The sequence below is a fragment of the Tarenaya hassleriana genome, unplaced genomic scaffold (assembly GCF_000463585.1).
Source record: "Tarenaya hassleriana unplaced genomic scaffold, ASM46358v1 Cleome6, whole genome shotgun sequence".
Classification (NCBI taxonomy): domain Eukaryota; kingdom Viridiplantae; phylum Streptophyta; class Magnoliopsida; order Brassicales; family Cleomaceae; genus Tarenaya; species Tarenaya hassleriana.
Window position 1 is genome coordinate 1,398,704 of NW_010968505.1, and position 18,301 is coordinate 1,417,004.

The following is an 18,301-nucleotide window of genomic DNA, read 5'->3' on the forward strand; positions in this document are numbered from 1 at the left end:
TTATTTTTAAATTTACAGAACATAATTGGGTTTTTTAATTGTCTAAAATCTGCTAGTATATCTAAAAATCTGCAAATTTGTTTAGTAACAGTATAAAAATGTATATCAAACAACCCTTTCTCTGTGGGTTCATTGGGCCTTTAATGGCCCTTTAAATTATGGGAGATGTTGCTTCGTTTTTACTCCTTCAGATAAAGGCCCAAAGGATGCGCACACGTATTTACCAAAATAACCCTCGAGAGCTCCTACCCTATCGTCGTCCCCGGCGCCGGCCGGAGCGGTCCCACCGCTTATCCTCAGGTACGCGCTTCTTTCGGTATGTCAGACGTACGGCGAAGATTTCCAGAGTTTTGTTTGGCTCCCAGGAAAATTATATGACGCGAGAAAATCAAAATGGAAGTTGTATAGGTTTTTCTCAGCTTCCGATGTAGCTTGCGGAAATCGGAGAACGATGAGATAATCGCTGTGGTATTACGACATTGTTATTAAGTTATATGTGTTTGATTTCTAAGTTCTGTTGGTTCCAGAGAGATTTGGAGAGAGACCTGAACAGTGGAGATTATGAGAAGGAATGCGGATCATCGGTTCATGTATTTTTGTTTCCCTGAATTTCTTTCTGATTCCAAATTCATGTTTGGTTTCCGAGAAATCTATGGAAAAGTATCGATTACAGCTAATTTACAGCCTGACGTTTCCGCAGCAGGCTTGGCTACAGGTTTTTGCATGTGTGAGTGTGACTGTCTCCCTTTTTGTTTCTTCTTGGTTTCATTAATCGGACAGTGTGATTTTGTTTGGTTGTGGCCAAACTTTGTGTGAATCCAAGCAGGCATACCTGTCAAGATTTTGATGTTTTCACACACGTTTTCTCTGAGTTCTATTGGATTCATCAGGTAACTTGGATAAGGTAAATTATGTCTCATTCTTGTGGCAATGAATTCATCACTATTTTGTCTGTTTGAATAGTAAGCATGTCAGATATATCCGAGATTTACGGATTCAGGTATGATGACAAGAAATATCTGTCCCGATGCTGATATGTTGTAATCCCTGGAATCCATGGTTATCTTCTGGTTTCTCCTTAAGTCATAGTCGTTAGCAAGGCCCCCGAAATCCTGTTTGTTATGTATCTCTCCTCGTTGAATGTTGAAGTCAGTCATAGAAATTAGCTGATCATGAAATAAAGGGCATAAAGTTACCAAATGCTAAGTGAAAATATGTGTTCTATGCTAGGACGCTGTTATGGGTACACATGCATATTGTGTATATATACACACACACATGTCGTGTACACATTGTGTATAATCTATGTGCCTATGTATGTGGATACTTGGCATCACATAAGAATTTGTCCTCAGAGGACAAAGAGCGTGTGTTTTCTGTCCTATGTTTACTGATTTGGGGTCTAACAATGAGAACATTGGATGCCTGATGTTTCATGTTTTTTGGCCAACTGTATTTGGACCAATGCTTCATTCATTGTGTTTTCCTTCTAAAGTCCGTGCTTCTTGTTATCATCACCGTAACAGTCACTGCTTTCCATATTTTGGTTCTGTTCTGTTTGAGTGTCAATAGCCAGATTTGAAAAAAGAATGATTGTTCTAACTTTTAGGTAAACCCACTTTGACATTACTATATCATTAACTTTTTCCTTGCTATTATGACACCAAATCTTCCCATGGATCTCGTATCATCTCTTTGATTTTGGCTTTTATGCGCAGGTTTCATATAGTATGGTAGTCCTAAAGTTTACTCCATAGAGAAACCCCTTTTACTTTCCTGGAAATTGAACTGCTTTTGTGATTCTTTGGTGTTTACCTGAAATCCAGAGTCTCTAGAAATCAAGACTGGGTAGAATAGTGAGCATGGCGTTCGAAATTTGTATACTGGACAAAATATACACAACTAGTGCTTAACTCTTTGAATATCGGTGCAAATATGAATCACAGGACAAGTAGAAGAAATAATACACAAACAGAGTGGAGAAACCAAGAAAAAGGGTCAGAGCTTGAGGGACAAATCAAGCTGCTGGTAATCTTCGTGATGATTATCTTTATATAGACCTCTTTCTTCTCCCCACCAAAGTTCGGGATTCGGGGAACCTGTCACAATCCTTCCTACGTTGAACCTACCAACTTTCATGTGATGATTCTCCATTGAAGAGAGCTTTCCTATTGCAGGTTGCTGATCAAGAGGTAGTCTTGACCGGTCGACCTGTCCGTGCTGTCCTCCAAACCCATTGTAAGAACTCAGCTTATGACTCATGGAATGTGCCTGAATTCCCAAGGATCTGTTGCTGTAATGTCCGTGGAAGGGCATAGGGGTGAAACCGTACGGATGCCCGAAAGCTGCAGCTGATGAAATCCGTTGCCCTCTCTTAGCCAGCATCCTCTCTCTTTTGTGGGCGTTTTGGTGGCCGCCTAACGCCTGTGAGCTGTAGAACGTCCTTTGACAGTAGTTGCATGGGAAATGCTTTTGTTCTGTGGCGGTTCCTTGGTAACTCTGAGTGACAGTCGCCTCTAAGCAGTCTATGAGGTTGAGTTCTTGATTGAACCGTTGACCAGAATCAAACCCTGTAAGCAGAAGGTTCGGTCTTATACCTTCCTGTCCTTCTTTGTCATGACCTTCTACTTCTCGCAAATCTGCTGCTGCTGCATCTTTGTTGTTCCTTTCTAGGTTCTGCTGTTGTAGAGGATACGAGCATGGAAGAGCTGAGGATGTGGAATCGATGCACGAGGAGTAAGACGGTCTTGGCTCCTCCCTCCACGCTTCCATGAGTGGCCAACAAGGGAAGAAATTTCTCCAGGTAACGAGTTCCTCCTCTTCTATATTCTCTCTCTGTGTCTCTGTGTCTGACTAATAACGGAACCTCCAGAGCAAGCATATAAAGGAGAAATCAAAGGGTATGGGGATCTCTGTTTCTCTCTCTCAATGGGTGGAGTAAACGTTGATGCTATATAAGGAAAAACTATACCCTACACTACAACTTTTTTTTTTTTTGGTTTGGCAATAAGGAGAAAAGTACTAAGAACATGAGATATTGGCAGGTTTGGTTTGCTGTCACACTCACGCGCGCACATACACAAGAAAGCACTTAAATCTGATTGGAACTCCACCATCTAAATGCCTGTATGTATCCGTTATAGGGGCTTTCATTTCACATCAATGCCCCTCTTCCTTTTTTTGGCTGCTTCCTCCTTCAATAACCATTTCCATATATTGCATGTCAACAAGGTTTTTCCTCCCAAGTATTATGACCGTATATTGCCATAAAACCCCTCAACAAAGAAAATTCATGATTTTAACTTTTAAAATTCTGTAAATTTGAGAGAAAACATAGCCCAAAGAATGTAAATATTTGGCATTTATACAACCGCAACCACACAGGAACATATTAGGCGTAATCACTTGGACCCTTTTACCATGTTGACCCTAGTTGCTTTTCCTTTTGCATGCATATGTTAGCATTTCATCTGTTGAGAGCCTCCTTTATAGAAAAGCAGTGAGGAAATTGACAAACACTATTATGAAGGCTTTGACTTTTCTTAATCGTCACGAAGCTGCAAACTCCTTTTCCTTTGGGGTGTACAGCTGATGAAAGGACATGTTGTGTAATTCGCAGACGATGAAGATGACAATGAAAAGGATGTAAAAGGGAGAGAGAAATTATTCAGGTATGTCTTTGTGTACTTTTGAAACTGCATGAGGGAAGTAGGCATGTCTGTCTGTGTCCTTTAGCTTCCTCTTATTGTTGATAGTTGCTTTACTTCTGTTGTGGGCCTCCATCATTTCTCCCCTAATGTTTCTTTCTTTTGTCCCCTTTCTCTTCTTCTTCGCTAAGTTTTGCCTCCATTTACACATCCCATCTCATCATTATTCAGTATTATATCCTTTTATGTACTGATTTAAGATCTCCTAGTCGTAAGAAACCTCAGCAACTTGAAACACTATTGGTCTTGGAAGCCCCCTTTTTTTCCCCTTCAGTTCAGAGATTGTGTTAGGATCTGTATGGCTTGAACTTGTGATTATTTTGGAAGTCAAACAAGAACCAAAAACCCTAGAAACCTTGTTTGGAATTCTCAACTCCTAAGCACAGTTCTATCGTAGCACTCTTTTCTTTTGGTTAGACAGTGAATGGCGTTGAATTTCCTGTGAACTTCCCTTTCTTAGTGTTGTATTTGTCATCATGTTCCAAGTAAGAAACCTTTAGCCCTTCATTATTCAGAAAAGCTTGGTGGGATATTTGGCTTTACAGGCCATGTTTTAATTGATTTTATTATTAATATCGTTTGGTTTCATGATAGATTTCACTCACCCCCTTTCTTTCTTTCTTTTTTTCTGGTTGCACCTAATGCTGAAAACTTTTTCCTGATTGAACCACTGTGCTGTTCAAACTTCAAACCCACTTGAGAGGAGTTGAAAGTCTTATCCTTTTCTTCTTCTTTTTCCTTTCTTTTGGGAACGCACACAAACTCTTCCTTCCCGTGTAAAAAGAAAATAGTATTGTATCTTTGCATAGAGATTATGATTTAAAATTTTTAATCTGGATACAAGTATGTATGAAACTATACCACGACATTCGTTTGTTTTCTATTTTTATAAAAAAAAGGAATCTAACGACATTCGAACATAAAGATAACATTTTTGAAATACAAATGACAAAATCCATGTTTTTCCATGCTTGACTCGGATCAAGTTTGCATCAAGATAACTTGTTTGGTTATAATTTTTTTTTTTGGGTAATATCCAAATAAGTCTAAAAACTATAAAATTTCATATATATCATAACTAGTTTTTCAAACGTTATTTATATAAATTAGAAGAAAGTTAATATGTATTCAGACGTATACATGCATATATACATATTTTATATTTAACTATTAATTGCACAAGCATACACATAAAAATTTACGCATATCAGCGAATATACATATATATATATATATAAACATGCATATACACACGATAAATCCGAAAAAAATCGAAATCTAACCGAATCAAACCGATTAAAAAAATAATCGAAAAAAATTGATTTTTTTTGAAAAAAAATAGTTTTTTACATTAAAAAAATCGAATACAAATCGAACTGAAATTTATATAAAACACGAATGGTTACAGTTTTTCTATAATCAAAATAAACGAATTCGAATATAATCAAAGTTAGAAACCTGAAATGACCATCATCACTACATAATAGAATATGGAATTTATGAATATTGAGATTGGAAGTATGGTTACAAGCATTGACACGATGATACCATTGGATTTTTTTTTGAAAGAAAAAAAATAGTTTTCTAGAGACGGAATCAACGAAGAAGAAGGGTTTAGGGTTTTAGATTTAAATCAGTAAATGAAATGAATGGCTTTTTCAAAGCCTTGACTTTTGGGTCAGACAGAGAAAATCTAACTAAAGAGATTTGGTTGATTTTCTGATTAGACAAAGCAATTGGTACATTTGGAATCTCACTCATGTGGAGTGTTTGTCTTACATCACTTCTCCTCCACCTCCTTTCTCAAGTTCCTTTATATATAATCTAATCCTTTTTGTGTTAGTGTGCACATAGATTCATATATTTAAATAAAGTTATATCATGGTCACTAATCAATGACTCTATATAGACTCTATACAAATATTAAATATTCACGAGTAGCCTTGCACATGAAATGATTTTTTATCGTATAGATCATGACTCATCTATGTAAATGATAACACTAATAGATCATGTTTAGCTATTTTTTCTCTCAAATATTTCTAACCATTGTAAAGATTAGGAAGATATTTGTCTCTTTTAGTGTGAACCTAGGGTTTTAAATGGAGGATTATATATTTTAGGATTTTGGTTTATTTATTATTGGATTTGATTTTTTAAAATTTTATAAAAGTTATATATTCAGTGCTGGTATATCTAATTTTTTTGTTTTTACCCGGTTTTTCAATAAAAGTTATTATTGGAAGATATTTTGTTTTGAAAAAGTTATGCATAAACAGTTTTTAAATTTAATTTGGTTCGGATAACTATATACATGTTACGCATTCAGTTCCCTTTGATTCAGTTTTGATATCTAATCAAAATATACAAACTATAAATGCCGCAAATATTACATCTATTACCCAACTTTTGCTAACTTCTATTAATTATTTTTCCATTCGAATTTGATAAAAATCCAATCAATGGCTACACTACACTTAACTTTCGGCAGCCATACAATTTCCACTTCATATAGCGTTGTCCAATGATATCTAACAGAATTTGAATAAAAGAGGAAATCATATACAATAGATCAAGACTTCATGAAATTGTACCTAACTATTGAAGTGTTTATATATATATATATATATGGTTGAAAAGTGCTTTAATATATAATATAGAAACTATATACTTTGTACCAAATAATAGAATATGGCGATGGAAGAGGTTAGCTTAGCTACGTTGATAAATTACACATAATGATGAGAATCCACCAATAATAATAATAATAATAATAATAATAAAGTAAAAACTTAAATTAGTTGAGTAGCTTCGCCATTTCTTTGTCGGCCATCGGTCGCATATGGACCCACTGGTTTGATAAGCACACGCGACACATACCCAAGTACTTTAAACTACTAAGAATGGGATCTTTAGATTACATTGGAATAAATTATATTAACGGTTATAAATAAAATATATTTATAGTGGAGCTAACCGTTACTGTTCACACCGATTTACTGTTTATATATACGACCGACCGTATACGTAAACAGTAACTTCGAGATTTCTATAAATAGGCCATTTGAATTCCTCCATTTGTACATTTTCAAGAGAAAAAGTAATAAGAAATACATTATTCTCCATTCTCCTAAAATATCGTTTTCGGTTATAGTTAACGATCTAATATCCAGGTCGTTAATATCTCTTCTGGTTTCATAACACGTTATCAGCACGAACGCTCTTCTATAACCAAAGAAAACGAATATGGCTAAAACTGCGGATCGAGGAGGAGATATATGTTTGGCAGATAGTGCTACAACACATACAATACTGAAAGACAAAGTATTTCTCGAATCTGAGAATAAACAAAAGAAATATTACAACTATATCTGATATTTCTGCTTCATAAGTTAGTAATGATATTATGCATTATTAATATATCTTTTTTGTAATGTTGTTTTGTTCTTGAATAGAAAACAAATATGGCCAAAACTGCGGACCGAAGAGGAGATATATGTTTGGCAGATATTGCTACAACACATACAATTCTGAAAGACAATAAATATTTCTCGAATCGAAGGCTCCGGAAGAGCCGATTTCATTATGCCAGGAGGAACGAAATTTACAATAAAAGACGTATTATTTTCCTCAAAGTCCCAAAGAAATTTATTGAGTTTTAAAGATATTCGACAAAATGGATATCATATTGAAACTATGAATGAGGATGACATTGAGTATTTATATATCACTTCAATCAATTCGAGACAAAAGTATGTGTTGGAAAAATTACCAACTCTATCTTCGGGATTATATTATACTAATATCAATGTGATCGAATCATATGTCATAGTAAACTAGAAGTTTACTGATACGTTCAAAGTTTGGCATGATCGATTGGGTCACCCTGGTGCCATTGTGATGAGAATAATTATCGAAAACTCTCATGGTCACCCATTGAAAAACCAGAAGATTTTTCAATCAGATGAGCTTTCTTGTGATGCATGTTCTAAAAGGAAATTAATAATTAGACCATCACAAGTTAAAATCGGGTATGAATTACCATCATTTTTAGAAAGAATTCATGGTGATATCTGTGGACCCATTCATCTACCATGCAGACCATTTCGATATTTTATGGTATTAATTGATGTTTCAAGCAGATGGTCGCATGCATGCCTTTTATCATTGCGTAATCTGGCATTTATCCGATTCTTAGCCCAAATAATTAAACTAAGGGCACAGTTTCTAGAATACCCGATCAAGAAAGTGAGGCTTGATAATGCTGGAGAATTTACATCATAAGCTTTTGATGATTAATGTGTAGCAATTGGTATCGATGTTGAACATCCAATTGCACACGTACATATACAGAATGGGTTGGCAGAGTCATTAATCAAATGACTTCAACTTATTTCCAGATCATTGATAATGAAAACAAAATTACCCATTTCTATGTGGGGACATGCTATTTTGCATGCTGCATCATTGATTCGTACCAGACCAAGTGCATATCATAAGTATTCTCCATTACAATTAGCATTTGGTCAAGAACCTAATATATCGCATCTCAGAATATTCGGATGGGCGGTATATGTCCCGATTTCTCCACCACAACGTACAAAAATGAGACCACAAAAGAGACTTGGAATATATATTGGGTACGATTCGTCATCCATTATATGATATCTTGAGCCACAAACTGGACATGTTTTTACGGCTCGTTTTGCTGATTATCATTTTAATGAAAATGAATTCCCACCATTAGGGGGAGAATATCATAGAATGGTGGAAAATAGAAATGATCTTAATTGATGTACACCATCATTATCCCACCTTGATCCTCCAGCAAAACAACGAGAACTAGAAGTTCAAAGGATTATACATTTGCAGAATTGTGCAAATCAGTTACCTGATGCATTTGCAGATACAACAAGGGTAACAAGATCATATATAGATGCTGCAAATGTTCCTGCTCGAATTGAAATTCCAAAAGAACAAACGAAAGAAAATTCAAAAAACGATTCCAAAACATGCCTGAAGCATGGACGACCTATTGGTTCTAAAGACAAAAACCCCCGAAAGAGCAAAGGGTCCAAGAAAAATGAAATGCTCGATTCGGAAGAACGCGTTCCAAATCAAAGAAATGAAGTACCTTGTGATGTCGGTACAAATTCAGATAGTGGAAATCATGAGATCTCAATTAATTATATTAGTAACGGTACATTATGGAATCGAAAAGAAATCAAAGAGATTGATGATATATTCTCTTATAATGTATCAAAGAAAATTGATGAAAATGAGAATCCAGAACCCAGATCTATTTCGGAGTGTCAAAGTAGACCAGATTGGAATAAATGGAGAGACGCAATACAAGCTGAATTAGATTCGCTTAATAAGCGAAAGGTATTCGGATATATTGTTATTAAACCGAAAGAAGTTTCTCCTGTTGGATATAAATGGGTGTTTGTGCGGAAAAGAAATGAGCACAACGAAATTGTAAGATATAAAGTCCGTCTTGCCGCACAAGATTTTTTCCAAAGACCATGAGTAGATTACGAGGAAACTTATTCTCCTGTTATGGATGCTACTACATTAGTCTTGCAGTTTCAAAGAATTTAGAAATGCGTCTCATGGATATTGTTACTGCTTATTTATATAAGTCACTTGACACGAATATCTATATGAAAGTCCCGGAAGGATTTAAAATGCCCGAAACATTGAAAGCAAAACCGCGAGAGTTATGTGCTGTCAAATTACAATGATCATTGTATGAGCTAAAACAATCAGGACATATGTGGTATAAACGCTTGAGTGAGCATTTATTGAAAAATGGATATATAAATGATCCTATATCACTATGTGCATTTATCAAAAAGACAATGTCTGAGTTTATGATTATTGCTGTATATGTTGATGATTGAAATATCATTGGTACTCCCCGTAAAATCCAGGATGCATCTACTTATTTAAAAGGAGAATTTGAGATGAAAGATCTTGGACAAACCAAGTATTGTCTTGGGCTGCAGATAGAACATTTGAAAGATAGAATCTTTTTGCATCAATCTAATTATACAAAACGAGTATTAAAATGATTCAATATGGATAAGGCAAATCCACTAAGCACCCCGATGGTTAATAGAACATTGGACATTGAAAATGATCCATTTTGTCCTCGCGAAGATAATGAAGAGATATTGGTCCTGAAGTACCATGTTTAAGTGCAATAGGAACTCTTATGTATCTTGCAAATTGAACTAGGCCAGATATATCATTCGCTACTAATCTGTTAGCAAGATACAATTCTGCCACAACACGAAGACATTGGAATGGGGTTAAACATATATTTCGTTACCTTCAAGGTTACTGTTCACACTAACCGTATACGTGAACAATAACTTCGAGATTTCTATAAATAGACCATTTGGGTTCCTCCATTTGTATACTTTCAAGAGAGAAGGTAATAAGAAATACATTCTTCTCTATTATCCTAAAATACCGTTTTCGGTTATACTTAACGATCTAATATCCGGGTCGTTAATATCTCTTATGGGTTCATAATATTAACTGAATTAATCTCCGATTAGAACTTTGTTGATTTAGGTCTTATTTCTTTCGGAAGTCCAAAATTAGCGTTCATATTGCGTTCCAAAATTAGAGTTTGTAGATATTATATTATTCGAGTTTTTTATAATTAATATGATTTTCAATTCGAATTATCAATAAAATTATCACCTATATCCATTACTTTTTAAATTAAAATTGTTTAGATGCATATATATATATATATATATATATAATTATACACCGACATATATACACATTATACACGCGTATACATATATACATATATACACACATATGCAGACAATCATATAAACATGCGTACACATATATACACACATGTACTCATTTATACATTTTTCTAACCATTCAGTTTTTATGTCGGATTCAGTTCAGTTACGGTTATATATTATTTGTTTTGGTTCGATTCAACGTTGCTAATCAAAATGGCCACCCATCCAAAATTTGGCCATGCGCTTAGAGGTCGGAAATCGAATCACGCGCCAACGTGAAATTGTATAATTTGGAGGTACGCCCATGCATTTGACAAATTCGAATACAAAGAAAAAAAGGAACCCAAAAGATTATTAGGAAATTGCCATTAGAGCTACCTGCCGTTTTAGTTTTGGGCCTTTCTGAATGAGAGTAAGTGGGCTTAATTGGGCCTATCGTGCGGTAGCGATGACGACCGGAAACGGCCTAGTGAAAAAAATAAAAGATAATGATCACATACCATAAGATAAATTTTGCTGACTTTGATAGAGAATATTTAGCGCTCGAACCTTTTCCCCCCAATCATTCACATTTATATTCAATGAAACTGTACGTAAAGATGGTACAATGACATGATATTGGAATGAGATATCAATGAAAAATGTCACAGATGTGTAGAAATGGTCAAGTATGATACGAAGTATGCGAATGTGCAATTATATTTTAGGCTCATTGTACGTGGTGGAGAAAATATGCTTGAATGTTTAACTATAAATGTATTTGAAAACATATATAGATAAGTAATAATATATATATATATATATATTAATCACCACAATGGCAACCAAACTTAAAATTTCTAATCGCAATTGGAAAAAAAAAACTAAAATATCATTATTAAAAAAATGTAAAAATATTAATATATATTTTGCTGATAATTTTGTTTATCGTTATGATTTGAGATTATTTTTAGTATTATGTTTTAGTTAAAAAAAATACAATAGTATCACATGATTATATATATTTTAAGTTCAGTAATATTTATTTTTGATATTTTTTCTACTAAATTACTTTTTATTTAAAATAAATTAAATTGATAATATTTATATTTTAATTTTTATTTAATTATTATAAATTTTGTAACTATTTTTTATCAAATGATAATAAAAATTAAATTAAAATTATTTTAAAATTTTATTTTAAAATAATATAATTTTTGGTAATTTATAACAATATATAATCATAACTTCAGTTATACATTCACTTTTAATAGCAATCAGCCCCGCAAATACCATCACCACCAACTTATCAACCATACAATACCAACCATCCACAAAGGTCCTTAAAATGTCACAATACTCAACCACAACCGTAGTGGTATAACTAGTCATCCCTTAAATTTGTTTTTAATTCATTGGTTATCAGTAATAGTAAGCCTTATCACTTTGTCCGTTCCTTATTTTTTCTTTTTGTTTTTTTTTCTATAACAATGGGTGAATGTAAAAAAAAAAAAGGAAAGGAACAGTGAAATCTGCAGTTATATCGCTAATTGGAAATGCATTAAATAATTCCTACCCACTTTTATGAGTATTGTAACGTCCACAACTCGTGTCTTTTAGTCGTTGTTCAAAAGCCTTAAGCTTTCGCATTAGGAAACTCTTTTCTTTAGGTCTCATCGAAGATATTCGTTTGGATTAATTATTATGTGTACATTGATTTTTCCAAGCATATTAACATATACACATCTACTCCAACACCAAAGACATTAAACAGCTACCGTATAATACCGTATCGAGTTGTATTCGAAAATTGTGATTTCATTTATATTCTGACTGACGAATGGGTTTTAATATTAAGTATTTTTCGATATAAAAGATGTAAATATTTGTATATATATATATATATATATATATATGGAACTCAGATTCTATTACTTGTAGTAGTCTCTTGGAATCAACGGCGAAACGTTTAGACAACGTTTGTATCTTGTTGGGGGCATTATCTAAAATATCATCCTTCTACTAAAACTGTTTCTGCACATACTCTCATCCAGATATGACCAGAATAATTATATGGTCATATAATGGTCATATTGGTCATAACGTTAAATTTATGATGATCACACCAAGTCACCATGATCACACCTTACATATCACAATAATCACTTGGTAAATCATCAAAATTTTAACGTTGTGACCAATATGATCATCATGTGACCATACAGTTATTATATTCATATGGTCACATCTTGAGGAGGATATGTACAAAAGTAGTTTTAGTAGAAAGAAAGTATTTTGGATATTTTACCGTCTTGTTGTGTACCAAAATCCCAATGAACATTACGTAGAGATTTTTTTTATTTTTTAATATTATTAAATTAAAAAACCAAAAATTGGAGGGAATCCGAAATTTATAATGGAAGAGCCAAGTTGGATTCTCCTTGAAAGCTATAAATGACCTTACTCTTTTATCTTAATTACGGTTTTATCCCTGACTGTTATTGAAAGGTTTTATATACAATATTTTTGGGCAAAATTCAAGAATACCCTTCGGACGTTGCAGTGCTATCATTGATACACTCTTGAAATTGTAAAAAATTTTCTTATCAGATTTTACACTCCAATGGTGGTAAAATTACTCATATAACCCTGCATATAAAATGTCTTAAATACTCTAACGTATTTTAACTAAAAAACATGCAGTGCAGAAGATAAATATCTGACATATCGAAAAACATGTACTTTTTTTTATTATATGTCAAAACCAATTTATTACGATTCATATACGACTTATTTATGAATTCGTAAATTAGAAAAAATATCTACGTAAAATATGTATTTTGTCGATATTTTATTGAAAGCTGATAGGTATATACTAATTATATCAATAGAAATAGTTTTAAGTCACAAATCACAATTTTATTAAAAACTTTGTATATTTCTTGATATGTAAGACTAAATATATATTAAACTTATATAAACACATTCAACCATATTATATAAAATATATCAAAATATTAAATTTGTAGAAAATATTAATGTAAACCGATTACTATCATCTAATTGGTAGATTTTCATCATCATTTGATAAAATTGAGTCAAAATTCGCGATCTTTTAACAATTTTATAAGAATTCATTGGTGGCAAATAAGTCTTGATTAAGTCATAAATATTTGGTTGTGGTCGATTCTCGAGATAAAACGTCGTTTTTTTATTTTTGGTTAGATCCACTTTTATTTGATCAAATTTGCTATTCTTTTTTTTGTCATTTTTGTTTTTAATATATACGACTTTCTATATTTATTTTTTAAACACAAGACCGATTTCATACAAATTTTGCCACAAATACTTCTCTAATTATTTTTCATTTGACACACGATTGTCAGATTTTTAAATAATTCGCGTTTTAATTTTTCTACGTATTTTTTCTGCTCCTTGTGCTCATTAGATCCTGATTATTCTGGAAAGGATATAAAATTATGCAAAGTGATCACTTACCTTTTCTCCAAACAAAGAAGTTAAACCATTTTAGAATACACTTCATACCATTTTAATCTTCTTATGACATATCTTGTACCACTAGTTGAATCGTGTGACACTTAGCTATCCACATCTATAGATCGCTTTTTTGGAAGAACAGTGTCAAAGTATCTACGAGAATGCTTGACATCATTATTTATGTTTCGTTCTCTAAGTAAAGTTGTTAACTAATTGTTTGATGGGCTTTATATCAAAACGGATAAAAAACTGTCAAAGGTGAAGCAGTCACTGAAAGGTCCCGTAAATGTATCGACATCATTGGTGTTTAAGACATTAGTAGCCGACAAGGTTTTTAAGTACTTTGATGTGGATGTACGTGTTGTTGTTGTGTCTTGCCTTAGTGAGATAATCAGAATAACTATACCCGATACGCCTTACAATGATGAAGAAATGAAGGTATGTCAAGCTGCAACTATACTTTTCTCTTCCTCTCTTCTACCTATCTCTAATTTGTTTTTCTCAATTTGTTTGCGGGATCTCCTACAGTTGATTTGTATCAACGTTTGAGAAACTCAACGATATATCAAGTCATTCTTATGGTAAAAGGATTGTAATTCTTGAGACTACTGCAAGAGTCTAATCATCTGTTGTGATGCTGGATCTTGAATGTGATGCTCTTATCATTAAAATGTTTAATCATTTCTTCCAAACCTTAAGGTGCGAGCTAGTTTATTGCTGATATTTTGTAATGAAGTTCAATTAGAAAATCGGTAATTTCAATATTTTTATTGTGCATTTGTGAATGTTAATTGCTAAGATGAGTTTTTTTATTCTCCAGGGATTATCATCCTGAAGGTCCTCTCCTCCATGATGTCTATCATAACCCTTGTCTTGGAAGAAAGCGAGGAGATCTACAGTTGCTTTATCCTATCTTGGCTTGTCTTCGACAATACAAGGTAAATTTTATAGTAAATTTTATTCTGTGTGGTAAATAACCCTTTTCACACCTCATTTGTCCTAGCCATGCTAATACATTGATAATTATTAGGGAGCTCTGCCAATTGCTCAAAAGCTAGCTGATAATGTGCCCAGAAAATGCGCTAGTAAGGTGAAGCCATACCTGGTAAAGACAGTTGAAACTCTAGGCGTTTCTCTGGGCGATTACAGTCATGTCGTCGTGTCCATATGTCGTGATACGTGTGGCGATGGGGAGCACGATCACGTGTGTTCTGATACATGTGAGGTGTGTACAATAATAGCAGAAACGTGATAAAATTAATGCAGATCTTGAACATTTATTCAGTCTTGCAGTTGTATATTCATTTACGAAACAATGTTTATTTCTTTTATTATTTGTTCTTTATTTTCTTAGTGTGATTATTGATAAAACAATTTTGCTTTAATAAGACAAATCACATAGACGAAGAAATTCCGGTTGAAACAACTCCAGCAGACACTAACATGCTCGATGAAAAGTCTCCTAAGTCAGAAATCAACAATGATGTGACACCGGCTGGGAAGGACGAAATCATGGTTGATTCAGACTCAACAAAAAGTATGGAGGACAACGACAAAACCAATGTGTCCAAGGATGCTGATGGATTAAGCAATGTTGAGAGCAATGGCCTCGGAGCTGAACATACAGGTCCTGATAAGATTTCTGTTGCTGATGGTGATAAGCCAACTGAAACTCAGTCGAGGAAGAGGAAGATCATGGCAAGGATTTTCTCGGCTCGACCAATGAAAACCCATCTTCTGAATTAGCCTTGGCCTCTGAGAATGGGAGAGAGACGAATGATGGAACAGTATGCTCTTTCGGGATTTCAGTATGATTCAATGTTCCTACATTGTTGCGTGTGAATTTGTACTCATTCCCTATCTTCTGTGGTTGATACCAGAAAATGGTTACATCGCCAAAATCTTCTGCTGAAGTAGGCGAAGATGAGCATGATTCAAAGGCTAAACTGAGGTCAAGTTCTAAGAGGAAGTGGACAGTGTCCAAGGAGAAAACTGCAACATATTCGGGAAAAGACAAGGTATCCAATCATGGTTTTGGATGGTTTCAGTGCTGTCAAACTTTAATCAATCGTTGACCTTCACAATCTAAACCACCAGTTGTTCCTTCTCATTATTTATACCATTTGCCATTATTGGCATATGAAAACTTATTTATCAGAAATCTGCTTTTTTGGACGCAGAATTCTAAACAATTCGAGGAAAATTTAGTTGGGTCGAGGATTAGAGTGTGATGGCCGATGGATCATGAGTGAGCTCTTAATCCTTCTGTACCTTTAGGGTTGCCTCAATCATTTCCAATACTTATGGTATCTTAACTGCGACTTTGCAGGTTTTATCAAGGAGTCGTAGACTCATATGACTCTTCTCGGGGGAAACATTGGGTAAGTCATAATGCTTGAGAATAATTAATTTGATTGTTAGATGGTAGTTGGGACGTAAAATTGATTTTGGTGAATAAATTAAAGCATAAAGTATCCTTGTCTTTGCTTCACTTTTGATTGTAACAAAGAAATTTAGTTCATCTTATCTCCCAACTTTTGGTGAATTTTATTGGTAGAAAGCCCTTCTATTCTTTAATTCGCAAACCTATGATTTCGAATTACATCTTAATGTTAGGGATTTTGGGAAATTTAAACAAAAAATCATTGGTTACCTATAAAGGAATATACCAAATTTGGAATTCTTGTTTCCCTTTTCAGATAAAATTGATCCATATTTTACTCTTTTTTCTCCCTTGCCATTATATTTTCATTCTTGTACATTTGTTGTCAATTTGTCATTCTATTATATAGGTTCTCTATGACGACAGTGATAAAGAACACTTGTACATGAGGAAAGAGAAATGGAAGTTTGTTGAAGATGCTACAACAGATGAGGTGGTTTATCTATTTGACTCTATTAGCACCATTCACCGTGCTAATGTTGAGGTGGTTCATTCTTTATGGCTTTCTAATGATCTTATCTTATCTTTCCTTTTTGTTTTCTCTCTCTAAAGGAGGAAGTTGACTGTGAGACTAGGTCCAATCCCACACCTTGACCATAAGTTTTTCCTTATCCTCAGTACCTGTTTTAAAACTGTCTAAATAAGTAATGAACTAGAATTTGTAGGATCGAATTGTAACTGTTTCAGCCTCAAAAACTGAAATTAGGAGGCCATGCATCACATGCATGGATTTAGATACATAAGTTGTTTGCAAATTCTAGACTAAAGTTTATAATCAAAAGAAATGAATGGTTTTTGTTTGGTTTATGGATATATTTTTCATCTGGGTTCAAAGGGTCAGAACTCGTAATCTCAAATATGCAAATTGTTGTGCGGCTATATCTCATTGCTCTTTTAATCATATGCTATCTGATAAAACCAGAATCCTGCAACCCCAAATTTTTATTTCTCATATGGAATATGTGGAAAAAGTTGTTTGTGTGATGCACAAATTTTCATGCATCTGCAGTGTTTCTCAAGTTGTTCAAGGGTAAACAAAATTCTGAATGCTTTCATGTTGACCAACTCCTTACAGGCCCGAGAAGAAGGCGGAGAGGAATGGCAAGGGGTCATCCAAGAAACAAAATACAAGCGATAAGAAGTCAGCTACGAAAGGAAAGGCAAGCTCATCTACAAAAAGATTGGTTGTATATACATACAATTACCTATGTATGTATATATTCAGTTAATTACTGTTGTTTCTGCAGCAAACAATTTAGATAACCCTTCTTATCCCATTTGCCTTTTACAGAGCCAAATCTAGTAAGAAATCAAAGGGTGCTGAGAAAGAAAAGAAAGCCGAGAAACAGGAGGATGAAAAAAAGGTTATGAAAAGCAAAGAGGCATAGACTCCGAAGAGTAGGGACAAGTCAGAGATAGAAAGCAACATCAAGTCCAAAGACAAGAGTGCCAACATTGGTGGCAAGATAGTGGCAACTGCTTCTCGGCTGACCAAAAAGTCTAAAATCGGTGAGAAGTCCGAGGAGGATGACCAGAAGACTTCCAAATCCTAGAAATCGAGAAGAAGAAAAGGGAGCAATAATGATCACGACAAACATGATGATGGCTCATCCTTCGACGAAGATGATTCTAAGCCACTGGTGAGCTTACTCAAAAAATCACATGCGACTGTGAAGAATCTAAAGGCAAAACTTAAGGCCAAGGGAGCGGGAGAAGGGATCAAGTGTAAGCGGTAGAGCAGGTCCCGTCCGTAAAACTGGGTTATCTTAGGTGAAAGAATAATTCCAAATCTTTTTTTACTTCCTATCTAAAGTGCAGTTACCAAAAGTTAGTTCTCATAGCAAGAGTTCTAGGACCATTTGTTAAGGGTTTTCTAGTTAAATTTACTATAGGGAAAG

At 34.1% G+C, this 18,301-nt stretch overlaps 2 protein-coding genes across 2 annotated transcripts; one reads left to right on the forward strand and one right to left on the reverse strand.

Moving 5' to 3' along the window:
* Positions 1-289: 289 nt before the first annotated feature.
* On the reverse strand, positions 290-2,962 carry LOC104799013 (zinc finger protein 3-like). The gene has a single exon (XM_010521301.2). The coding sequence runs from the start codon at positions 2,770-2,772 to the stop codon at positions 1,999-2,001; it is 774 nt and encodes a 257-aa protein (XP_010519603.1). The 5' UTR covers positions 2,773-2,962; the 3' UTR covers positions 290-1,998.
* A 3,436-nt stretch (positions 2,963-6,398) lies between these two features.
* On the forward strand, positions 6,399-17,541 carry LOC104799680. The gene is made up of 9 exons (XM_019200769.1): positions 6,399-6,413; positions 14,219-14,398; positions 14,660-14,712; positions 14,781-14,898; positions 14,991-15,185; positions 15,350-15,658; positions 15,841-15,978; positions 16,753-16,887; positions 17,479-17,541. The coding sequence occupies exons 1-9, from the start codon at positions 6,399-6,401 to the stop codon at positions 17,539-17,541; spliced, it is 1,206 nt and encodes a 401-aa protein (XP_019056314.1).
* Positions 17,542-18,301: the final 760 nt, after the last annotated feature.